We start from the raw sequence: 27,653 nt of genomic DNA, 5'->3' as shown, positions 1-27,653 counted from the left end.
GCTCCGTAAGGTAAGTGTGCGATAGTTACGGACCTTAGGGTTATAGGTTCATAGGTTCATAGGTAGGTACTAGACTATCAGCCCAAGGGCCTATGTAAGCCTAGCCAACAAGGTTCCCTGGCTTACGCCACCCAAGAAAGTTATTTTCCTATGCCACTGTCGAGCAGAGACACAGAAGTGATCCCCGAGGTGTATTTCCTATTTCCCCTCCACTCATCAAGATTTTTCTTGAAGAGTGCTAATGAAGAACTTTGCTTGACATAGATGGGTAGCCTGTTCCCGAGTATGGGAAGTCTCTGGTACATGAATCTATCCTTCCAGCATGTCCTGTCTTTTGTGGTGACAAGGTTTAGGTCCCTAGAGCGTGTAGCTCAGAGGAATTAAGATTTATTTAGGTGTAGCATGTCCAACAGCTCTGGGTTTGATATAGCTGTATATGTTAGGCAGAGATCACCTCGAGTAGGGGATATGCTATGGAGTAAAGGTGCAGTTTTTTGAGGTGGTCAGTGTAGGGCATTTGTTTGAGGCCAGTAATCTTCTTTGTGAGGTACTTCTGTGGCCTTTCCAGCTGCTGCAGATGTCTTGTGAGGTACATTCCAAAAGGGGTGTTGTACTCTATAATGGGTCTAATGAGTGTCGAGTAGAGGGGAACAATTACCTCTTTTTCCTGGATGAGAACCCTTTTATGGTGAGGTGTGCATTAGAAGGACTTCCTGACTACTGTGGCGATGTGACTATCAAAGGAGAGACTACTGTCCACCTGGGTCCCAAGGTCTCTTATCACACATTCGGTGTTAAGTAGATTGCTGCCTATGTGGTAGTTCATGGGTACAGAGTTTTTACCAAAGGAGATGACACTGCACTTTTTGTCATTGAGCTTAAGGCCATGGCTCTGACACCAAGCATCTGTCTCAGCGAGGCCCTTCTGTAGGATGTCTACATCATTTGGGGACTTGACTATGGCTCCTAGTTTGCAGTCATCTGCAAACCTCGTTAGCCAGAGGCCTTCTGTGTTAGCCTGTAATTCAGAGAAGTAGATACCAAACAGGAGAGGTCCCAGGACAGAACTCTGTGGTACTCCACTTGTCACTGCTTTGAGGTCAGATTTGGAGTCTGCAACTTTTACAGTTTGGGTTCTGTCAGTGCGCCAGGTGGCAACCCATCTTGTGACGTAGGGATTTATACCTAGTTTAGTGAGTTTAACTATAATTCCAGAATGGGGGATGGTGTCAGAAGCCTTGGCAAGGTCAAGATAGGCTGTATGAACCACCTTACCCTCATCTACGGCTTTGGTGACTGCCTCAAAGAAGTCGATCAGGTTCAGGAGGCATGATCTGCCTTTCACAAACCCGAACTGGGTGGGATACAGAGTTTGGAGGATACCAATGTCTTTGTTTATGAGTTCCATGATGATACATTCCATGGCCTTGCAGACCAGGCTCATCAGGCTAATAGGTCGATAGTTCCCGGGATCAGTGGTGGCTCTCCCTTTGTGGAATGGGATAACTGTTGCTGTGCGCCATTCAGTGGGCACAAAGCCTGATGCGAGGCTATTATTGAACATGGTGCTTAAGTGGGGAGCCAGTTCATTCTGAAGTTCATGTAAAATGCACCCTGGGATGTTGTCTGGTGTGGGTTAAGGTAAGTGCATAGATAGGTAATGTATGTAAGGTTTAGTGTAGGGTTAGAAGTAGGGTTTTGTTAACTGTATGTGTGTGGATTATTTGTTTTGTTTGGGTATATGTCTGTAGGGTAAGTGTGCGATAGTTATGGACCTTAGGGTTAGGGTGCGGGTTAAGGTAAGTGCATAGATAGTAATGTATGTAAGGTTTAGTGTAGTGTTAGAAGTAGGGTTTGGTTTGTGTATGTATGTGTTTTATTTATTATGTTTGGGTATGTAGTGCGTGGTGGTGTTGGCCAACTATGATGGTTCGAGATTTGAAAATTCACGGTTTAGGGGGTTTGACATATTTGCGGTTTGGCCTTTGTGTGTCGGTGTTGTGGTGTTCGACATTACCAACATTCAATAACGTAATATAGACCCCTATAAAAATAGTTTGTGCTGAAGAGTTTGTCATTTATACTTCTTTCATAATCCCTATTGTTCCAGATATGTGAACATTTGTTTGAAATCTCTTATGATCCTATGATCCTATTTGAGGACATAATTTGATTCTGTCAAAGGACTTAGGCTCCACACACTGGAAGTTACAGTGCAAACTTCCTGAGCTGCATTGGAGTGAATGAGTTAACTTAGTTGTATATCATTGCTAACAAAAAAAAAAAACATAGGTAATGCAGTGTTGTCTTCCAAAGCCATGTAAGTGCTCTTTTCATAGCAATCAACACATCGATCTAGCCAGAGCATCTTTTGGCCTAGAGTGAAATAATTTGAAATTTTTTTGATGGTATGTTAGCCCTCTTCAAGTTGTGGAGGCAGTGCTCGGAAAGCACATTGTTAGGTGACCACCCTCTCTGGTGAATATATTTCCAAAAAGGCAGATGTAGAGGAGACCAACCTACATTATGCATTCCTGATACAATCCTGACACAAGACCTTTAGTTATGTAAAGAATCTCCACGGCAATACCCAGATTTGCTCTGAGCTACTGCACAATGGTACCTCCTATACCGAGCCAACAGATATTCCCAATATACTGGCTGACAGATTCAGTGCTAACTTTACCCCTCTATCCCCCCAAAGGACCAATCACAATACCAGTAGATTGCCAGGCACCCAGTATTACTGCTGCACAGGTTAAAGCAGCACTGTCCAAGGCCAAGAATACAGCTTCTATGAGACCCGACAATATCTCTGGCTGTGTTCTACATGAACTAGAGAGTGAACTGGCACCTCACCTGTGTGCCCTGTTTAATCACTGCCCCACCTCAGGCTTTGTCCCTACCAAATGGCGCACTGATACAGTCATCCCTCTCCACAAAGGAGGAGGGACTACAGACCTCGGAATTATCGACCCATTAGCCTGACGAGTCTGATATGCAAACCTATGGAACACATCATCATGGACCTAATAAACAAGGATATAGTGAATCTCCAAACTCTGAATCTTACACAGTTTGGTTTTGTGAAGGTTAGATCATGCCTGCTCAACTTGGTTGACATCTTGGAGTCAATCACCAGAGCTGTGGATGAAGGCAAGATCATTCATACAGCCTATCTTGATCTGGCCAAGGCCTTTGATACCATTCCCCACTCAGGAATCATAGAAAAACTCACTAAGCTAGGCATCAACCCCTATATCACTAGGTGGGTTGCAAACTGGCTCACAGATAGAACCTACAGTGTGAAAGTAGCTGACTCCAAGTCAGACTGCCGACCAGTTACGAGTGGAGTCCCACAGGGTTCGGTCCTGGGTCCTCTCCTGTTTGGTATCTACTGCTCTGAAGTCCAGGCCAACACTAAGGGACTCTGGATGACAAAGTTTGTAGATGATTGCAAGTTGGGAGCTATTATTAACTCCCCAAGTTATGTTGACATCCTACAGGAAGGCCTCAATGAGCCCAACAACCGGTGTCAGAACCATGGCCTTAAGCTCAATGCCAAAATATGTGTAGTCATCCCCCTTGGGAAATAAAAGTTTGGCTTTGTTAAGGGCAGATCATGCCTCCTAAACCTGGTGGACTTCTTTGAGGCAGTTACTAAGGCTATAGATGAGGGAAAGGTGGTACACACAGCCTACCTAGACCTCTCTAAGGCCTTCAAAACCATTCCCCATTCTGGCATTATAGACAAGCTCACCAGCCTGAACATAAACCCCTACGTCACAAGATGGGTTGCCAACTGGCTCATGGACAGAACCCACATGGTGAGAATTGTGGGAGCTAGGTCCGACTCTAAACCGGTTACAAGTGGCATTCCCCAGGGCTCAGTCCTAGGACCCCACCTGTTCACCATATACTTCTCAGAGGTACAGGCAGGCACAGGAGAACTATGGCTGACCAGGTTCTCAGACGACTGCAAACTAGGGGCTATAACTGACTCTCTGGCTGACATAGACATCCTCCAAAAGGGTCTCACTGAGACATATACCTGGTGTCAAAATCATGTCCTCAAGCTAAATGCCAAAAAGTGCATAGGCATCCCCATTGGAAAAAACAAAGTACCCACAAACTACCACATAGGTGGTAGTCCCCTAAATACGGAAGATGTAACAAGGGATCTGGGGAACCAAGTAGACAGTAATCTCGCCTTTGATAATTACATTGCCAAAGTGGTTAGAAAAACCTTCTACGTGGCCCACCTAATCACAAAAGGGTTCGCATCCAGATCAAAAGAGGTCATTGTGCCCCTCTACTCATCACTCATCAGACCCATCATAAAATACAACGTCCCATTTGGGATGTACCTTACAAGACACCTGCAACAGCTGGAAAGACCACAGAAGTACCTCACCAAGAGGATCACTGGCCTCAAACAGATGCCCTATGCAGCTCGACTGAAGAAACTCCAGTTGTACTTGGTTGCATACCACCTACTCAGAGGTGCTCTCTGCCTGACATACAAGGCCATGTCCAACCCAGAATTGATGGACATGCTCCACCTAAAGAAAACCTTATCCCCTCAAGCCACATGCTCTAGGGATCTAAACCTCACCACAACAATAAATAGGACGTGCTGGAGGGATAGATTCCTGTCCCAGAGACTTCTCATGCTTTGGAACAAGATCCCAATCTACATTAGGCAGAACCCCTTGCTAGCACTCTTCAAAAGAAACCTTGATGAGTGGATGGGAAACAGAAAGTTTACCTCAGGGATTACTTCAGTGGCTCTGCTGGACAGAGGCACAGGGAGCTAATCTAAGGGGGGGGTGGCAAAAGCCAACACATTCTGGCTAGGCTTATAAATGCCTTCAGGCAGATAGCCTAGTACCAACCTATGAACCTAAAAACCTGGTTCCCTTGAATTACTATATTGATGGTAGTCCACTGAACACAGAAGGCATTATAAGAGATCTGGGAACAAAAGTTGATAGCAACCTCTCTTTTGACCACCACATTGCCACTGTGGTCAGAAAGTCCTTCTATGTGGCACATCTCAATTACTAAGGGTTTGCATCCAGGAAGAAAGAGGTCATTGTCTCCCTCTACTCTTCCCTCATTAGGCCAGTCATCGAGTACAATGCCCCATTTGGCATGTACCTCATTAGACACCTGCAAAAGTACCTCACAAAGAGGATCCCAGGCCTTAAACACTTGTCCTATATTGACAAACTCAAAAAACTCCAACTATTCTCAGTCTCATATCGTCTACTTAGAGGCGATCTCTGCTTGACTTACAAAGCCATGTCTGACCCAGCTCTGTTAGAAATTCTGCATCTAAAGAAATCCCAATCCCTCTGCACCACACACTCCAGAGACCTCAACCTCATTATCACAATCAACAGAACATGTTGGAGGGGCAGGTTCATAACCCAGAGACTGCCCATGCTATGGAATAGACTTCCCATACATGTCAAGCAGAGCGCCTCACTGGCCCTCTTCAAGACAAATCTTGGTGAGTGGATGGGAAATAGAAAATTCACCCCAGGGATCACTCCAGTGGCTCTGCTGAACAGAGGTACTAGGAACTAAGGTCAGGTGGCACGATGTCAGGGTAATCCTATGGGCTTGGCTTGTAAAGGCTCCAGGTCAATTAGCCTAGTACACACCTATAAACCTATGAACCTATGATACAACATGTGTGATTTTATTCTCTGTGATTTTCCTTATTTTTAAAATACATCTCTGTTTAGAGTAATTTGCACAGTTTGACATATCCTGTGTAAAACAAACGTAAAATAAAAGGTAGTGCTTGTAGTTGAAATGAATGACGGATGACTGCTAAAATATTTAATGTTCTACAGGAAACAGATGAAAAATGAATTTTGACTTAACTTCTCCTGTATGACCTGTAGAAGAAAAAAAGCAATCTTAAATGAGCAAATCAGTATATATCTAAGCACATAAAAATGTTTTGATAATCCAGTACCTAGATTTTACTATGTTTAATAATTACTTTTGTGGACAATTCCTCAATCATTTCCTTTTTTTTTCAGTTTGACTATAAGACATAAGAAGATTCCAAACCCTGCTAAATTCTTTGATCCACTAATTTCATTCCATGGAGGAAACTTCCAGGTACAATTCATTTTACTCTTTAGTCATCTAGAGGCATAGTTAAGCAAAATGGTCCATTCACTGAAGCAAATGCAGACATTAGGTGGGTGAAGGAGCATCCTTACCTCTGGCGTGGCACTGTTTAAGGCTGCTGATAGTAAGTACTGAGGTAACATTTTCACTTTACTATAGTATTAGGTAGCTTAAGTTTCAATTCAACTCACTCCATCATGGCTGAATTGCCTAACCTTATTGGCGTCACACTGACATTGGTCAGAGTTCATAGAGATGCCCTGTGCAGTTAAGCAAGACTTGGGTGGGAAGGTGGTATTGTATAATGTTGGAAGTTCTCATTACACACGAATATCAAGCCGCTAAATCTTCAGAGTAGTCAACTTTACACATTTCTGACATGGTAATCTAGAATGACCAAACAAACTAACAGTGGTGAATTGTGCAGGTTTTTCAGTATGTAGCAGAACAGTGGGAACAATCAGGGTATATACATGGAGAGTTAGCGCTTTTGGGTATTGACTTGCCAGAATTCTACAACACTAGGTCATATGCAACACAGGTTAAGATCTGTACACGTTCACGGTGCTTTGTAACAGTAACTACTACAAACTGCAACATCCTTGTGGAGCACATTGCATGAATACTGTCCAACAGGTGGCCGCAATCATATGGCCCTATTATCACTGTTAAAGTGTGACAAAATGGCTACCTATTGAAATGTTGGCACTCAAAATGCCGGGTGCTAACAAGCTGAAAAAAAAACATTGAAAACCCAGGAAAAGAACAAATTTCAAAGATCTCTTTGGCACTTACAACTTCTTTTTTGCATGCATGCAGGGGTAAGACTTCACACCCCCTGAACTTGGATACGCCACCTCTGAGATTGCAGTATCTCAGAGAAAAGGGAATATTCTGAGAAATGGCCTTCTTGGACTTAATATATGTAAGTCCATTTGTTAGCCATTCAGTCTTCATGTTTCAGGACCTGCTACAACATGTCCCAACATTTTAAATGATTACCAAAAAAAAGTAATATAAAATGAAACACACAACAGGAACAAACAGTGTAACAGCAGGCAGGGTGGCGTAAATGTATGATACAGTTTGGGGGTCTAAAGAGCCACTTTTATTTATATGAAGGGAGAAGCAATGAAGAGTATGCTATGCCAAGGAAGAGCAACTGAGTAAAGAAGGTGTAGGATAGTGTGTGAGTGCAAAGAAATGATCATAAAACAGTGCAGACAAGTAAGCATGGTGTTACATGCACAAGGATGGGGTACAAGTTGTGATCACATGTAGAGAGTTGACAACTCATGATGGGGACAGTTGGACCACACAAATGGATCAGGGAAGGACACACTAGGAAGCATGTCACACTATTTAAGGGATAAGATGGAGTACAAGACCCACTATAGATATCAGAGCAACCCAGATGACTAGCTTCACTGAAGCATCCCCAACCTTACTATACCATGTAGGTTGCCAGATGGTGCCAAACCTTTTGCTGGTTCAGCAGTCAGGGCCTGCCACTCCAGAGACTCTGCTATTTGCCACAAGATGATTTCTATCTAGCCATGATATTTGCAACCCAGATGTTTAGCAACATCCAATACTATGGTCTCAACTATCCTTTGCAGCTGCTGTTGGTCAACAGTTGCGAGGTCATGGGTGTCCTTCTGAGACTTCACTACACCTTCCCAGGAAGCCACTCACATTCCTGCCATTAGACACACCATGAGCTATAACCAAGGAAAATATGTCCTTCTGGTCTTTCTTTTCTCTTATCTGATAGTCATAAACAGTGGAGATATAATAAGATGAGCGCCATGTATGTGATTTTTCATTTAAACACACTGAACTCTAAGCCACTTAGCAATGATGTACCTTGTCTTGTAGCCAGCCATTCCTACTTCATGTGACACTCCACATTACTGTGATGGGATTTGTAGACTCCAGGTATGGGCCTCCTCAAAACTGATTACATGTATAGATCTGTAATCGTGGGACTGCATACATATCTGCTGACCTAAGCATCAAATGTAATGAAAGTTTTAAACATGAGGAGAATAAGTCTTAGATGACTTTCCTGCTTAGTTTAGCAGAAACATATTGGTGTTAAGTGGGAATGGAAGTCAAACCAGAACTAGATAAAAATCAGGCAGCAACTGAATGTGCCAAAAAGCAAAAGAAAGAATATAAGGAGGAAGGATCAGATGAGAAGGCAAGAAATGTGGAATATACATAAATATAGTTGCAAGTATAGAAAACTCTTGGAACAACCTCATGTTGATCAGGATCAAATGCAGGAATGGTTAAGGAGAGACAAATGTAAACCAAAAGATGAAAATTAATATTGGTGGCCCAAGACAGTAGACTACATATACATGGTTTACAAAGTCCATTGAACATGTGGGAGAAATAGACAAATGCAGGTTTTGTAAAACAGAATTGGAAACAGTTGCACGCCTTGTTGCTGATTATGATATACTAATGGCAGAAGGACTGTATACTGAAAACCATGATAATGTGGCAAGAGACTGTTGCATTGGGGATTGTGTAAATATTATAATACTGAAGTAGCTGAAAAACACTGGAAACATGAGTCTCAAAGCATTATAGAAAATTAAGTTTATATCACATGGGATCACCTATTACCATCAGTTCAACAATAGATATGAGAAAAACAGATATAGTTGTCCACGAAAGTAGCATTGATCATTGAAATTGCTACATCCGGTGACAGCAGTGTCTTATGTACAGACAGACACAAAGTCATAAAATGTCAGGATTTGCAGGTAGAAATTAGGGAAACGTGTTTACCCAAATAGTTCCAATAGCAGTAGGAGCAACAGGTCTTATAAAAAATAATTTACAATCATACTTTACTTAGATATCTTACCAATACATGTAACTCCGTATGGATTGCAGAAGCAGGCAATACTGGGAACATTGCAGGTGCTGCAAAGAGCACTCCTTGCTAACATCAAAGACTGAAACAATACTAATTTTATGAACTTTAGTCATACTTTGACTTAGGAATGGGGTCCATTCCCATCATGGTGTTAGAAGCCCAAAAGACTTGGAGAAATTAAAACAAAATTAAGATGGATTTGTATCGACTTGGAAAACATTATTTTAATGAGTGACAGTTATGCAATGAAAGCTCATAAAAATCACATCCTGGGAAATAAAAAATAATGTCATTGTTTTTTTTTATGTGGGGGCATGCTTTCTGTATTCCAGTCCTCTTGAGTATATATATATATATATATATATATATATATATATATATATATATATATATATATCAAATGCATGGTTGCACAACACTGGGGAAACTATAAAGTCCATTAGTTTTAGGTCACACAAATGGCCCTCACTGTTTGCTTATATGTTTTCATGACCTGTAATAGAAGTTAACATGCTGGTTGGAGGGGGAGCTTTATAATGCAATACTGATTATCCTCTGTCAAGAAGCCTTGTGCTGTATCACATTACAATGTATAATGCCTCAATACTATGAATATGCAGTTTAAGGGTGGAACTTGCATGTACCATATCAGAAGATTTTTTTACAGGCTGCAGGTTATGGTGAATTTTTGTATGGCGTAGAACAATGTACAAGGCTTTATACTGTAAATATGCTATTTAGGGGTGCTTACAAATGCCATATGAACAGATTATTTTACAAGCTATATACTGTGGGGAATGTCTGTGTGGTACAGTATCACATTGTGCAAGACTTGCATACAATGAAGATATGCCCATACTGAACAGATACATATGCAGTGCTTGTACATATGTTTCTATTAGGTTTGTTTTCTTTCTTCATGTCAAAACAAGATTAAGCATGTCCACAGGACAAGGCAGCCAAAGGCTGGATAATTTCAATGATGCTGTAAACAATGCTCTGGTTCAGGCACTCATGGTGGACAATCTATGGCCTTCAAATGGTGGGTAAAAATGGTGCATACCAACCACTATGGGACCAGTTGTGGTAGTTTGTGCTGCTAGACATAAACATGATAGTTGGGCACAACTCCATACGGAACCAAGTTCAACATTGTTCTCCAATATTCTTAGCCACATCATGCAGAAGACATTGAAGATTGCAAGAGAGAGAGAGAGAGAGAGAAATCCATGATGGGTGGTGGATCACCTGAGACCACAAAAGTGACAGATGTGTAGGCATTCCTTGTATCAGTGGGAGGAGGGACTGCACATAATTTATCCCCAAGCAGGATGTGCGTATTGGTGCTGGACTTCCCATGTCTCAATAAATGATAGACTAGGGTAGAGATATACAGCAATGGTTCACATGCACAGTTGTTACATTAGGAGTGTATCTTAATAAAGTAGATATGATGCAACTTTCTTTTCAGAGATACATCAGGAGTGCAAGAGACTGCTCATGCTAGGGAAGGTAAGGTTGCATACGAATGAATTGGATGCATATAGAGTCCTGTTCTGCATTTCACAAGCGTACTTTTGTAACATAGTTTAAACTGTTCACTATGTTGTTCTCTGAGTTTTGCTTTCACAGGTAGATGTGATGATAGTAAACATGTGGACATGAGTGAGGCTGAACAAGGTACTAATGTGTATACTTCTGAAGAGTCTGACCACTTTATGAGACCTGGTAATGTGTTACAGTCAAAAACCATGGTGATATTGCTAGTCTGGACAAACTAGTGTCTATTTCATTCCTTGGTGGGGAGCAATTTCAGAAAAAAGAATGTGCATGGCTGAATTCACTTGCACCCTGTGGATGTATGTGTGGCTGAAAACACTTGCACCCTGTGGATGTACATGTGGCTGAATACACTTGCACCCTGTGGATGTACACGTGGCTGAATATACTTGTATCCTGTGATGTACTGAATGACTGCACACATCCCCCTGTGTAGGAGGAATCTCCTGTAGTTGAAAGGCTTAGACATGCTGCAGCTTTGCCTGAAACACTAACTTTGGAGGTCCACAATCTTTGCTTGGGTGGGCATTTCCACCATAGGCCACCAACACAGCAGTGCCCAAAACAAACATCACAGTTTCCCTGTGTATGGATGGTATTGGGCATTACTCAGCTTATGTGCAGTAATATGATATAGATGCAGCCAGTACTACACAGTCCTTAATGGAGCTCATAGATGTCTTACATGGCCCTCATAACAATGGTTGCCATTTACATGAGGACATGAAACCAGACTTTATGAAATGATTACTCGGGTGGGGGTTATGGTGGCTTATAATCTCATAATGAGTACCAGCCTCTGTGCAATTGCAATTACTATCAATTCTGCCCAGACTGGCAGTATCAAACATGAATGGAATAGGACATGGAGAAGGGGTGGCCATGAATTTTGGTCATTGCTTGGGACACACTTAGCTTTGTCTGGATTTATCAGATGCTCTGTCACTCCTTGCTAGAGGAGGCAATGATTACCTGTTTCCAGGACTGAACCTGCTCACCAGTAAACATCATCCAGATCCAGTTCTCAAAGTTCTATACCATGTCTTCCACAGGAGATGAGAAACATACCTCTCAACTGTTCCTTATTATGAAGAGCATTCCTCAATTTGGGTATTAAAAATTGCATGTTTCACACTGTTCCACATAGAAAGGGCCTGCCACACATTCATTGTTATGAATTTATTTTAATTAAATATGCATGATAAATAATAGTAAATTATATTAATTCATCAAAAGAACTTTGTGTAAGTATGTAAAAGAGATATAACATGTTGTCAGAATCCAAGCTGAAGTTCTTCACAAGTGAAACATATTTTGCCCATTTCTTCCACATTGTGAAATTGAGGTAGTGTTTCTCATTTAAAAAAAAATGATTGAGAGTTAGGGGCTGCAGAACCATGCATGCTGTCACCAGTGAAGGTACAGCAGACAGAGATCATGAAGTACAGCACAATCCATGCCATGGGATTCCCTGTGTCCCTGTCAGCATCAATGCTCCACGCCATGGGACTCCCTGTGTCCCTGTCAGCATCAAAGTGACACTAGAAAATGACCATCCAATGGCTCCCTATCCATGTCACATGACAACATGATTGTTGCCATCATCTACTCTTTCAGTCGTCCCATCCCCAAGCATCCTACCACAATGACATGTATTTCTCATCAATGTCATGTTACCAGTCTTTTGTTATTGTACCAATGGCCCTGTGCATCTGCTCACCTAAACCTACATCTTTTGCCCCATTTCTCTCACCTAGTTTGTGTTGAAAATCATGCAACACAGTGTACCCTGTTACCCTGCATATGTGATGACAGTATAGCCCACATCACTTTTCATCTCATGTGATGCTGAGCTAATGTCTGATGCACAGTGAATCCACACCATGCAATGACTATCACAATCTTATGGGAACACTGCATCTACCCTGTTTACTGTTTTGCCCCAAAGAACTCATTGCCAAAATTGTTAACCAAGCCACCCTGATGGTGTAGAATGACAGTGATTTTACTATAGCCCAAGCGACCTAGGTTTGGGAAGTGGCTAAGCAGTTTGACAGATCAGTAGAGAGGATGGGTTTTTGAAGAGAGGAGATCATGTCACTGTGGACAGATCATTCTTCAAGCCCTGCTGGAGGCCTGCAGAGCTGGACATGTGAGATGACCAAAACGAAGTAACTGCTGTAAATGTTTAATAACTAGACAACCTAACATTCTAGCGCATATTGTAGCATTATCATGATATAACAACAGAGAAATATTTATCCAAAAAATATTAATACTTTTCACCAATTGGCTTCACAGTTCAGATCAAAGACAACTTAATCCATACACTGAGAGTCAGGCACTGTAATAAAATGTAAGTTTTATTTCAAAACTTCAAGCAACTAGTGCCTGGGTTTACACTGCCTTTATGGTTACTATTTCTGATTAAGAAAATTGCACATTTATTGACCATAAGGCAAGGCTTGACTAATGGGCAAATAACACTTAGTATACAAGCCAATAAAAAAATGCAAAACCCCTTCACAATAAAAAGATTAGAATTTTATTCTTGTCCTTAGGGCACAAGTTTCTAATGTAAGACAATAACATGCTTCACTCTGGGAGGATAAAATACATGTTAATATTAGAAAAAGTGTACAAAATGGAAAATTTAAGAAGTGAAGAATCTGAGTTATAACTTATGAGAAAATTCTGTGCTACTGGGCAGAAGTCAGACTTAACACGTATATTTCTTGTGTCCACTGGTAATTGGGCCTTTGGTGCATGTGTGAATGGGTGTGCCTTCTTTGAAGGTTGGGCATTTGGCTGGTAACTTGGCACTGTAAAAATCCACTGCCAGTCATTAGCGGACTGGAGTTCTGCTGTGGCGACCCCTAACCGGGAAAAGCCGAAAGACAGATCTAGATGGATACGCTATATAATATTTTGAAAAAGGATACTTCAAACCATAAACCATGCCTAACTGATAACATTTTCCAGTTTTTGTTGGATTTCTCAGTTGTCCATGTACTTTATGTATAAGGGAAATGTTCCAGAACAGCCCTTATAAAAGCTAGTGAGATATTTCAAGGCATGTAATGATTAATTCAGTGAATCATAAGTAACTCTTACATTAGTGAGCAAAACCAGACTTGGAGATTCACGGCTTCATCTAATGTACCTATCTAAGTCTTGCCTGTTATAAAGCTGATAGAATAAAAATCTTGCTGAGAGAAGTTGGATACCAGTTATCTAACGGTTTGCAGAAATAGAATAAAGTAAGTATAATATATTTTCTACCAGGTTTCTTGTTCAAATACGTAAAACCCAATAATTGACTACTGCCTAAATTAAACAAATGTATCAAAATAATTAACCTTAACCCAAAAGCTACTTCATCAGAAAATTAAAACAATTCATATGCAAGAAGTAAGTCACTAATGTAAATACACTAACTCGACAATCATATAAGTGTGTAAAAAAGGACAAAGACCAACAATACTAAAACATTTTCCCACTCCCCATCTACAACACTGTGTTGTAGAACATTGTAAAATCATAAATGGAACTCCAGTTCAGACAGTACAAAAAACATATTCAAATCCAAACCCCATAAAATAAAGTTATTAATACACAGTGCCTAGGCATCACATTTATAAACTGCATTAAACCTTTCACAGCAATGATATTTGTCATAACTGTACAGTCATGTATGTGTTTCAAAAACAGTTGACATTATTGTTGAATTCTAACAACAGCAGTCATTACCAGGCAGCAAAGAGCTGCCAGAAGGTAGATTTCTTTCTGTGTTGTGAAGGATCTTTTAGTTTTTGGATTTTCTTCTTGGTTTGCATGCTTATGGAGCCTCTACTTCTAAGCCCATAAGACAAGCCACCACACAATCCAACATGCTGGTCATAGAAGACTCCATTTTGAGACACAGTGATGTCACTCTCATCAGGCCGAGTAAGGAAAAAGTTGTGATCAGTTACTTATCAGAGGCCAAGATCCATGACATTCTGCATACATTCAGGTCATTGGACCACAAGTAGCAGTATGACTCAGTCACAGTCCATGTGGGTGTAAATGACCTGAGATGTACGTCCCTAGACTATATGAAGAGAGACATCATGGAGTTCTCAGAATATGTGTCCCAGGTTGGTATGAGCCTAACATTGAGAAGCATTTCACTTTCTCCAAGGATGATGCTACAATACGAACAGAAGATGACTGACTTTAATAGTTGGCTTAGTTTCTGGTGTCATTCTAAGGGGGTACAATATTTGTCAGCATGGAAGGAGATGGTCAACACTCTAGGCTTTTGAACATTAGCTAAAACATTGTCCTCACCCTATAGTGCCTTTTTTAGGCAATGCCAAATTGAAAGTACTTCCGACATAGGAAATCAGAACCAAGAAAATCTAAACTTGTTACTCCTCAATGCTAGGAGTCTATACAAAAAACTCCAGTCTTTGCAAGCTCTCCTCGCTCTAGAGAATGCTGACATTTGTACGGTCACTGAGACATGGTTTAAAGCCATGGAGAGTACACCAGCAGTGCAAGGCTATAATGGCTTCCACACATTTAGACCAGCTGCTACACAGAAAGGGACTAAAGGTGGAGGTGACTCAATTTACATCAAAAATAACTATACTTCAAGGCTGGTCAAATAGGACAATGTGCTTCAGCTTCTCCATGTTCAAATAACCATAGGGAAAATCCCATACCACTTCCTTATAAGATATAGGTTCACCTTTATGACCCAAGAAACCCATAATATGAATTTAAATGTATTGGAAACACTCACCATCTAACCCAATATCATATTCATGGGTGACTTTAATTACCTCACTATTAACTGGGAATCATATAGAACACCAGACATACAGGCATAGAGATTCCTGGATTTTGTAAACAAACTACATGGACCAGATTGTTAATACACCAACCAGGGGTGCAAACATACTGGATCTGGTCCTCTCTAATATGTGAGAGTGCTACACACCTCCTAGTATAATGTCTTTCTAGTAAGGTCAGACCACAAAATGGTTTCCTTTGAAGTTAAAATAAAATCCAGAACCCCAGCTAACCCTGGATTATTCCAGAACTACTTTAAGGCTAACTTCCTACTATAAAGTGACAACCTGGAAAAATTTCAAGACCCCATAAACCATGTGAATACTGCTGCCTTAGTGAAACTATTCACAGCAACCCTGTACAATCATGTTAATAGCTGCACAGAGGCAACTGTTCCACAAGTAAGAAGTACAGAACTAACTAAAAAAACAAGCCAGCCTGGTGGAATCACAACATCAATAGGCCCTATAACAGAAGGAAGAACATCATGGCAAAAATGAGGAGGTGCACCACCCAGCAGGAGATAAAAGTACTCTCATCAAACTAAACAAACAACTCAGAGGACAAATAAAGTCCTTATCTTCTGCCTCACCATTTCTGCTTTGCTCAGGACCCCATCTAGTATCTTACCATTTCTGTAGCTTTGATTTTCACCCAAGGACTTCCACATTTAAGTATTCCTTCCCTTCCTCTGATATTAACTCCTCTTATTTGATTAATTATAGACTCTGATATCCCATGACAATGACCCTGCTTTTTTAGTCCCTCACATTTAATCTGATATAAAAGCATCACTACATCTTCCCAGTTCTGAATCTATGTACATCTACTGGATCTCTCCCTGACCCAGTCCAGCTTGTTTGTGAGTGCTCCTATTTTCTCTACTGTTTCCTCCACTTGATCATTGGTTCCTTCTATTCTGAGCCCGTTTCCTTGTCTGATACACACTATTACCTCATCTTCCAGTCATCCTTCACCACCTTAACTCCACACTTTATAGCATAGCATGACCATATAGCATTCTATATACATATTTATTTATTTATTTATTTTACATTTGTTAACCGGGAGAGTCCGACTGGATATGTCCATTTTCAGCGGAAGCCCTGGGAAAAAAGCTCCAAGAGATACAATTTTATAGTTAACAGACAATACAGACAGTACATTAAATGCTAGCAAAAGGCAGGTTACACAAATGTTAGCATATGACAATCATATGGTACTTATTTTGAGACATAGTAGAGCAAAATGGAATGGGAGTACATTGGACAACATTCATGAGATACATTTCTTTCACCTCTAGAGATGCTGGAAGTACAATTAGTGCCACAGTCTAAAGATAAGGCAATACTACTGGTTTTATAAACATTATAGGTCTCTAGCTAAACTATGAATCTGGTTGATAATAGCAATATAGTGTGTACTAGCCAGGGGTGAGACAGGAGCATAGTCTGTTATTCATGAAGCCATTTTTAAGTAGTTTCTTGAACTGGGTTGAGGAGTTATTGCCTGTTATATGGGCAGGAAGGGAGTTCCAGATTTTAGAAATACAGTGTCTGTAGATGGATTTCCCTGTCTCATTGTTAAATTTGGCAATCTTAATGAGGTTTTGGGTGCTAGATCTTAAGGTTCTGGTGGTGGTGTAGGGTTGAAGTAGTTGTTGTAGAGCTGGAGTGTTGTCTGAGTGATGTAATAATTTGTGTGCAAGTGATAGTTGATTGAATTGAAGTATTTGTGGGAGTTCTAACCAAATGAGTTTTTTGAGGCATTCACAGTGATGTGTTCTAAAGGAAGAACCTGTAGCAAATCGAGCTATCTTATTATAACAGCTGTTGAGTTTGTTTAGGTCAGTTTTGTGCAGATTGGTAAGCACAGGCATAGAGTAAGGTGGATAATAGGTGTGTCCTGGCTATTGTTATTTTGGAGTGGTTGGAGAGAAATTGTTTCGATAGAGTAGGCCAAGTTTTTTATGAACTTTTTTTATGGTTAGGGAAATGTGTCGGTCAAATCTAAGGTGATTGTCAATTTCCATGCCTAGCAGTTTGGTGTGATTGGTTGGGGTAATGGTGGTATTGTTATTTGAGGAGATTATAAAGCAATCTGAGGGGGTATAGATCTGTGGGAGCTAAAGAGGAGTAATTTTGTTTTAGCTGGGTTAAGAATGAGATTTTGATTAGTGATCCACGTTTCGGCTAGGGAAAAGCATTCTTGTGTTTGGGAGAGGAGGAGATCTAGTGTCTTGGCTGCACATATTATGGTGTTATCATCTGCACATTGCACTATTGAGGCTTTAGGAATGTGGGATGGGAGTTGATTAGTAAACAGGGTGAAGAGCAATGGACCCAGGATGGAGCCTTGGGGAACCCCCAGGAAGTCAGGCAATAAGGGAGAGATTTGGTTTTGCCATATTACAGCTTGCTGCTTACCATCTAGATAGCTCTTAAACCAAGAAATAGCAGAGATACTAAGGTTTAGGGTGGATAGTGAGTGAAGGAGCTTTGAATGGTTGACCATGTCAAAAGCTTTGGATAAATCTAAGAATGTAGCCAATATGAGCAGTCTGTTATTTCTGTGATTATTGATGGTATTAGTAAATGAGGCAAGTGCGGTGGTGCTGCTGTGGAAGGGTCTAAAGCTGTGCTGCTGTGTGGATAGTAGTTTGTTTTCTAGGAGTTACTTCATCAATTGCATGTGTACTACTCTTTCAAGAAGTTTTGATAAGGGGGATAGTATAGCTATAGGGCAATAGTTACTGAGTTCAAGAGAGCGACCTCCTTTGTGCAATGGAATTATATGAGATATTTTCCAAAGCTGGGGTACTTTACACTCGGAGATGGATCTGTTTATTAGGATGGGGACAGGACAGGCTACAGCTTCTGTGGCTAGTTGAAGGTATTCAATGGGTAGCTTATCAGTGGCTGGTGTGGTCGGTTTGAGTTGTCTTTGTAGGTACTGGGTTGAAGCTGAAGTTTAGACTGTTGATTAATATTTCTGGTGGAGAGGGTGTTGCTGTTGAAGTGTGGTTGTTGGAGCTAGGTTGGTTATTTGCAAGGGCTTGGATCATTTCTGTAAAGAATTTGTTGAACTATGTGGGGATATCGTCATGGTTATTTACTGTTTTAGGAGTGGGGGTGGGTGTTTTCCCTGGTTGTAATACAGAGTTGACTGCTGCCCAGAATTTTTTGGGTTGTCATATTTGCCCATGTTTGTGTCACTCCTACAAAACCCATTACCTTTCTTCCTGTATAATTTCATGCTTACTAATCTTATTCCCAAAGATTTATTAAATTAAAAATTGTCACTTAGTTTTGCAAAGTATGTATAGTCTGTGTGACCCTTTGTTTTTGTTCCTTTCACATTACACTCATCTTCTCTTTTCTTTAAGTGTCTGCTTGAGACACTGCCTTTCAATTCACTCCATTTTAGATTAGACACATCATAGTCTAGATATAGACTTCTACTTTTCCTCTCCATTTCTGGTCTCTTGATGCTAAGGTACAGCTTATCTCTTACTTGTAGGTCCACATTGTCACACAATTCATTGCCAAAGAATTATGAATCCCCCTTCCCTATCTGTTTAGCACATCCATCCAGTATGGTCAAAGGTATTATCTCTTTTCTCCTTTCATTCTATTGGCAACACTAACACCACTGAAGAGGTCACTGTTTTGTTTGCTTCTTTCATAGTCCATTCTTCCCTCTACCACTCTGCATTCTGATGTTATTTTATTCCTACATCTGCTGCTAAGTGGGAATTCCTCCTTCCTTTTGTTATCATGTCTAACTGACTAGCATATCTCATTCTGTCCTGGAACTACTTCTGCCCGTCTCAAACTCCTTCTGTCTTCTATTCTTCCTCACATAATGCATGTGGTAACCAAATCCTGTTCTACCAATTCACCTGTGGGCATCCCCTTGTTCACACCCTTTTCCCTTAAACCTGAGATAATTTCCCCTACTTTAGAACAGCCTTACAAATGCATCATTTCCTCCCATTTCTTTCTTGCTTCTCCCCTGCCATACTTATTAGCTTTATACCACTTTTGTTTCTCTCATATGTGTATCCAACTTTTAGAAACACTACAGGCAATAGGCTACTTACTGCTGAACAATGAAAAACTGAATTATTTCCAACATCTTAGAAATATGTATTTTTTATCAAGAAAAAAAAGTTGACTGCAAAATCTATGTATTAAGTACTCCAATATCATCTGCTGTATATTCTATATTTTGTAAATGAATAGATACTAACTTATATATTAAATTAATACAGATGTAATGAATACGGTTTATAATTATTTTACAACAGGAAGAATAGCAATTGTGTCATCTTAACTCTGTGGGTGCCCTCACATGCTATGCCCTGTGGTTAGACAGGAAAAGCTCATGGATCACTTTGGGGATCTTTCTCTTCTCCTTTTTCAGTATCTCAGATGGGGTATAACATGGCCAAGAGTAATGTTCATAGATTAGTACTAGCCTAACTACCCTTGCGAGCCATTTTAAGCCTAGCCAGTCATCCCTTGTGAGACTCAAACCCTGCATCTTGTGTTTGTAAAGCGAACACCTGAACCATTAGGCCACCCTCCCAACCCTAGTTCCACACCAAGGACTCCCAAATGGTAATGCCAGCTCTCCTTAGAACCTAAACTTGTTTCAAGGGTACCCAAAGCAGTTTTGAAAAGGAGTGAACATAAACATTTAACTACTCAGTCTATTTTTTATGAGGAGTTGAATTAAATATATAATATTACATATCACTTAACAGTAGTGTCAGTAGCATAACAGATAGGCCACTCACCTTTGGTGCAAAAGGCTGTGGGTTCTGTTCCCACATAAGATAGATGGATTGCTAATAACACATTGCATCATAAGGCAGGAAGGGATACTGCACTCCTGATTGTGTCACCCTTCAGATGGTGCATTAAATCATAGTTCCAGCTGCTTGAGGTGGTGCTAACAGAGCCTGCAGCACCTGCTGAAAAGAGTAGGAGAACTTCTCTGACACACTGGTTAAATTTCACCTGGTAGCATAAATACCACCACTTCAGGGCTCCCCTGAAATGTAAGCACCAGCTTAGTGGGAGTATTCCAGTCAAACAAAGGATATACAAATAAAAAACAGTAACCACAGAAAACATGTTTTTGTAAAATACAGGACTACAACAGTGAATTAGTGTAGGTATTTGTTAAGCAACAGTGAAATAATAAAATAAGTCAAATTTTGATTGTCTCAGCTATGTTTGTGTGTGTGACTGTATGTGTTTGTGGAGATGGAGTCAGTCTTATTTTGGTCAGTGCACCCTATGCTATTTTTATTAGAATGACTAAATAATTTTCTGATATAAAGGATTGGTCGATGGAGGGCTCAGAGACTTTCTGTGGCTTTAGGGATGCTCACTGTGAGACAGTCCAAGAGACAATGCTCAGTGCTGATGACCTAGCGCTCCTCATGAAAGCAAGCAAGGTATCACACACTGAAGCTATATTATGATCTGATACTTTAAAAGTCTGGAACTAGTTTCTGTTTATGGTCTCCTAATCATTACAAGTAAAATTTACCCCATGCATTTGGGATGACAAATAAGCTGTCTAATGTTTCTGCTCCAAACACTGCAAAACCCAATAATATTTCAGTTAAACAAGACTCCTGCTTCAAAACATAAGGCTTTGAATAGACACAACCTTTAAATTCCCTCATCATGCTGACCTGTCTTTAAAATAACAACAGCTGAATTAAATATTTCATTAATCTGCATTGTTTCACAAGAAGTTATATAAACAGCTGACAGAACTCAATTGAATCTCACCAAATTAAAAAAGGGTCATTTACTAGTCTGAGACTCACAATCCTATAGAAACACAATGAAATTCTGACTGAATAAAATCTTAAGGCCGATTTCCTTAAGCAAACGGGCTGTTAACAACTGTGCTACATAAATGGAGTTAATTGTCGGTGTACTGTAGGGTGAGCGCTACAATCTCATCTTCATTAACAACACTCAGTTACTACTTCATAATTTCCACACCTCTTCATATTCTCTTAGATTATACAACAGTTTTACTGTCTCATTACTGATGCTCACATTTACCATTAGGGAATGTGATTTCACTTTTTCTAAATTAGAGCTCTTTCTTTTGAATCAGATTTCTTTAATGTCACTTGGCAAAAATCAGATTCAGGACAGGCTTGCCTAGTGACTTAAAAAACAAGCACACTATAGTTCTTTAAATGCAGAAGTTAGTTTAACTAATCCACCTTCTCCTATCCTCAGTGTTTCTGAAGAACACTTATTTGCTCATCAATAATTGAACAATCCCAATAAGACTGCACTTTATTTATCATTTGAAAGTCCTTAGTTAATTTAATGAAGGTCCAGTAATTATTAATTGAACTTGCAAAATGTACTAATCAATGTATATGCACAGCTTTATGTTATGAGCTCACTGACATATGTTATATTACTGTAATACGGTATTACTATCTCTATGCCCATCCTGAGATCTGTCTGGGTCATGCATAAAAAGGGTCCTTGACAAGTTTTCCTTATCCGGTTAACAAGTAAACCAGACTTACCTATGTGGCATTTGAGAAAAACAGCCTTGAAGTGTGATAAACTTAATTTAATTTAATTGCATATCGACCAGGTAAGTTAAAAAGTTAAATGGGTTACAGCTGATTCATTTCAGGCATGGTTTGGGTCACATACACAAGGTTAAATGCAACATATATGGAAACATTCTGTGCAGCAAATCAACCAGAAGCTTTTTGGTAGGTGTGAGAATCATGGGTACCTGCACAAAACACACACACACACACACTCACACACACACACACACACACACACACACACACACACACACACACACACACACACACACACACACACAGTCTTTACACAGTCGGTGACAAGAGGTCAGGACTGAATCCTCGAGCTGAAACAAAGAGCTCTTGACAAGTGAACCACTATTCTGCTCCAAAATTGTAGAATTGTTTTAAACAGAGTAAGAAAGCTATATATGTTTGTTCCTTCTAGTCTGTTTTTTTCCTCTCTCCATTGTACTGTACTACAAAGGATAAGAAGCAATTACATAATATCAGTTATTACAGCTTACTTCTCCAATTCCATGAACCCCTGCAAGGTAACATCCAGTACAACTGATGACTCATAGATCTGTATTCCTTGCCAACAAAAATAGCAGTAGTGAATAAGAACCTCGTGCATTGTGTTAGAGTGCAAAAAAGACTAAAATAATCTTTTGTCATGTTTTTCAGAAATGGCTTGGGACAGCTTTTTCAGAAGAGCTATATACTATGGCTGGTAGCATCACAGACATGTCTGATCTGCATGTCTTCCCAAGTAAGGAGGCAACAAATTTATCAAAAAAGGATCCTCCCATGACACAGGTAACTTTGGAGACCAGTGGTCAGTCAGTGTCAAGCTTCCATAACCAAGGCTATTTCCTTTTCCGATACTCGAACTCAGTTGAAGTAGATCCCTGCCAAGTCTATTTTACCTATGATCCATTTACATCTGATTCAAGCAGTGATTATAGTGGGGCCTATGAAAATCTTGCTTCACCAGAAACCATCCATTCAGAAGTGCCATCATTTTCTCGCGATGATGAAACTGTGACACATTCTGAAGGTACGAATGAGTCCAACACTGAAAGGAATCCTCAGAACAATTCACTGTCTCTAACATTACATGGACTACCTGCCAGTTCTGAGGATATGTTAAATAACTCACTGCAGGGTTTTAATAAAGCTTTGGAAAATAATGATTGCTCAAATGAAAACAGGGAATCCTCTTTGTTTGCTGGTTTCCCCCCTTTCTTTGGAATGGATACTTCAAGACTGAACAACTCATTTGGGAAAAAAATTGAGACACAAGTAGAACATACTGATCCAGAAATGACAGATGAGAGTGAAAAGATGACCCAAATAACAAATTGTGCCACATCAGACCCTAGACATGACACATCTAATGGATCAAGTGCTCCATCTTTGATTACTGGCTACATCAGTGCAGATTATCTGTCCTTTAAAGAAGTACAGGATAAATACAGTAACCATTCTATATAGGGTAAACTGCAAGAAGCTGAAACCTGCAACAGGATTGTTTAAAGAAAGTTTTATACCTAGAAGTTGGATTACTTAGAAGCAAACACAAGAGTCCTAAGGTGCCTGGGTTTGAATTCTTTGTGTATTAGTATGTTGTGGGACTTATTTCAAGTCATGTGGCTTCTTTGTTGACATTTGTCACTAATGTACAAAGAGCATGACACTGGTTCTGCCTACTGCTTGTAGTACAAAGATACCATTCAACCAATTTCAGACTTTTTACCTTGGTGGCATTGATTCTGGTGATGCCGTAAGATGCCTTTAGTTTATATGATATCAATGAAGTGTTTCTAATACTGATTAAGACGGAAGATAGTGTGGAAAAATGTGCAACAAAAACATGAGCAGCTTTTTGAAGTTGCTTGCACACAACTTTTTTATAAATGAAGCCACCTATTGGCATGTAAATATATCTGTAAATGTCTAATCACAGTTGCATAAAGGATCATGGCTAAAATTCGCTGCTGAAGACATCAAAGAAACGCTTATGTTTAACTATGAGTACTAATTTTCTTTAAGATGCTATAAGCTAGTACATCTCAGTTTAAAAGGTCAGAAAAAAACAGAGGTATGCAAACTTAACTACTGATATTTCTTCTGAATGAAATAGTCACTTTTTTAATAAAAGCAGCTGGAAAGAAATGGAATAACTCATAGCTTATACATGAACACGTACACCCTGTAATATGCTGTCAATAGCTCATATATATTTCCAGTATATATTTACTAATGTTTACTTTTTCATCACTTTCGGCTGGGAAAGTTATTTGAATTCATAAAACATTTAAAATTCACTCTAATGAAGTATTTGAATGTCTTAGCACTTTATAATCCACAGCGGTTGATAAATGTCAAATGAAATGTTAACATTTAGTGAAGCAGATGACAGAAGAAACATAATGTAAGCAAAAATGGGTTAAATTCATCTTAACAGAGAAGTGACAGGAAATATGAAATGTTATTGTGTGTGTGTATGTGTGTTTTGTTTTGTGTGTGTGTGTGTGTGTGTGTGTGTGTGTGTGTGTGTGTGTGTGTGTGTGTGTGTGTGTGTGGGCACCCATGTAAGTAACTATATGTTTTTTAGTTACATAGCATATAGTTACTTTTCCAAATGGACTATTACTACCTAATTATCCTTAACGCTGTAAACAAATAATAGGTTTCATCCTTTAAGTGCCTCATTTCTACTTTGCCTACTTTGAGAATTTGAGAGCAAGTTTCTTAACCAGGAAGTGCACCAGATTTGTCTTAAAAATATACAATTGTATCTAGTAATATTTCTTGGTTAAAAAATAATAAATGAAAGTTCCTAAAAAACTACAACATATATTTATATCTATACAAACCTGACATATTCACTAACACATACATACAAATGTAGATATGGAAAATACATATATGTGTCTGTGCATGTATATTTTGCACACGTAAGACACACACACACACACACACACACACACACACACACACACACATATATATATATATATATATATATATATATATATATATATATATAGTTATAGTTCAAAACATTGAAATTTCATAACGTTGAAATTCAAAACATTGAGACCATCAGAACACTGAAAGTGTGCTTCATAATATTGAAAACTACAACACACATGTAAATAACATCCCCTTCACCTATAACAACACCTAACTAACAAACACACTTTCAACTAAATTTCTGCAGGGGGGCTCTGCCCCCCCCCCCCATAAATTAAATATACCAACTCGAAGATCACACTATAATGGAAAAAAGTTAATTTCCTAACCTCACTGTATCACAATCAACATACACTAAGTTTAGGAAATTAACTTTTTTCCACTGTAGTGTGATCTTGGAGTTGATATATTTAATTTACGGTGAGGTGTGGGAGGCAGAGCCCCCCACATGGGGGGTGCCCCCCCCCTGAAAAAACATAGTAGAAAGTGTGTTTGTTAGTCAGGTGTTGTTATAGGTGGAGGGGATCTTATTTACATGTGTGATCTAGTTTTAGTGTTATGAAGCTAAGTTTCAATGTTCTGAAGTTTCATTGTTTTGGGTTTTCATTGTTTTGAATTTTCAATGTTATGGCCTCAATGTTATTAATTTCAATGTTATGAGATTTCAATGTTTTGAAGTACACCTATATATATATATATATATATATATATATATATATGTGTGTGTGTGTGTGTGTGTGTGTGTGTGTGTGTGTGTGTGTGTGTGTGTGTGTGTGTATGTGTATGACTTAGATACATTTCGTCAAATGTTCATTCCTTCGACAGAAGAAAAAGCCAGTATGTGTGATTGAAAATTAGCTGATCAGACATTCAGGCTTTTTAAATGGGCTTGAGATTGTGGTACAAAGGGGATCAAGGAATGTATCCTTTCCCCACTGTAGTGAAATCTCAGAGTTGTTATGTATAATTAATGGAGGTGTGGAAGGTGCAGGTCTTCCAAAAATGTTTTTCTTTTTTTTTTTGTATTTTTTGATTGACTGGTGATCGACCAGTTGTGTTCATTCACTTGTCTTCTATATGTTTATTTTTTGATATATGGACATAGATTTATATCTAGATATATAGACATAGATACATATATAAATATGGTTTACAATCACAATGTTGAAGTGGATTCGGTTGAATCCATTTCAGCGAAGTCAAAGGGTGAACGGTGACAATGTCAACCTCGACATTGTCGAAGTACAAATCTCAGCCCTATCTCGGCCCATGTTAATGCTTATTCTGAGGTTGAATTCAAGATGTATTTCAACAATGTCAGAATTTGATACTGTCACTTTCGCAGACCTGGGTTGATGATACCATCATTCGACCAAGTCTGCTTCGACATTGCCATAGTAAACATAATGACAAAGGGCCTATAAGTAAGGTATAGCATATACACTAAAGTAATGGAATAAAACTCAGTTTTCATTTCCTTTCATAAACAGACATTCACCAATTAGTGGCACTTATTAAAAGAAAAGCTCAATACCCTCTACTGTGTCCTGCATATAAAGTGTTAGCATGAGAAACAGTTCCTACAATCCAAATAAAGAGAAATACTTTTCACTGCTTCACCTACTAATACCCAATATTTAATTTAATGAGGACTCAGTTCACAGAGAGTTAAACTGTTCGGAAGATGCAACTTGACAAAGAAACTCAAAAGTAAATGTCTGTAATCCCCAAGTGGGGCAAGAACCTCCTGCCCCTCAAACATATATAAACATTACTGGCAAGGCACTCTTAGACCCCATGCTAGCACTGGTTTTCTATGAAAAACAATAAATGGTGAGTTCAACACATTGGAGATGAGGTTAGGGGAATTGTAAGGAAGCCCTTTTCATTTGCTGCAAAGCAACCTATGAGTGATCCATGACCCCAAAGTAAGAAGTGAGGTTTATACTGCTCATACTCTGCATGGAATAAGTTAGTAATCAAGTTTTTCATTTGCACTATTTGTGTGGTAAAGTATTAGATCACCAACATTTTTCTGCCTGCAGTGTGTGAAACCTTTGATATTATATCATTAAATACTTGATAAAACTAATAAGTAGTACGCAGTCAGTAAATCTTAAGCAGAGACTGAGGGGGAATAAAAAATGTTTGAAAAATAAGGCTCTACTATAATGGAAGAATACTAATGTAACATGAGACCTGAAATATACGCTTTTAATAAGACAAATAACATTCCAGAAGTACATAATAATAATAATAATGATATTAATTTTACTATCACAGGTATAAGCATCTAATAAGAAGTTCTGTGCATGCTACTTCAACACCTTAGGATTAACTGAAATGTTAGTAAAAAAATGTTAAACTTCCACAGGTGTGCTTTTAATTTTCATGGCATATACAGTTTTCTGTCCTATTTATTTTGGTACATAATTATTTATATGCAAAGGAACATGCAAATAGTTTTTACACACAATGAAACCAAGAGATACAGACACATGTAGTCCATGAATGGTGCATCAATATAATATCAGCTACATATTTAACTTTCGAAAAAAATACACCTCATTTGAACAGAATCAAATGGTCATCTTTTGGTGAGATAATTTTGCTTTCTGCACTACCATACAACAATATGTA

The 27,653-nt window shown here is 39.2% G+C and overlaps 1 protein-coding gene across 1 annotated transcript in view; it reads left to right on the top strand.

Moving 5' to 3' along the window:
- IL2RB (interleukin 2 receptor subunit beta) overlaps positions 1 to 24,536 on the top strand; it is a 419,294-nt gene extending 394,758 nt beyond the window's left edge. The window contains exons 8-9 of the mRNA XM_044068022.1: positions 6,057 to 6,138; positions 22,719 to 24,536. Coding sequence (XP_043923957.1) covers positions 6,057 to 6,138; positions 22,719 to 23,528 — 892 coding nt within the window. The 3' untranslated portion in view covers positions 23,529 to 24,536. The remainder of the gene's footprint in view (positions 1 to 6,056; positions 6,139 to 22,718) is intronic.
- Positions 24,537 to 27,653: the final 3,117 nt, after the last annotated feature.

The sequence above is a fragment of the Protopterus annectens genome, chromosome 1.part0 (genome assembly GCF_019279795.1).
Source record: "Protopterus annectens isolate FY-2018-M chromosome 1.part0, PAN1.0, whole genome shotgun sequence".
Taxonomy (NCBI): Eukaryota; Metazoa; Chordata; order Ceratodontiformes; family Protopteridae; genus Protopterus; species Protopterus annectens.
The sequence above is the reverse complement of the archived record's forward strand: the minus strand, read 5'-3'. Positions and strand labels throughout refer to the sequence as shown.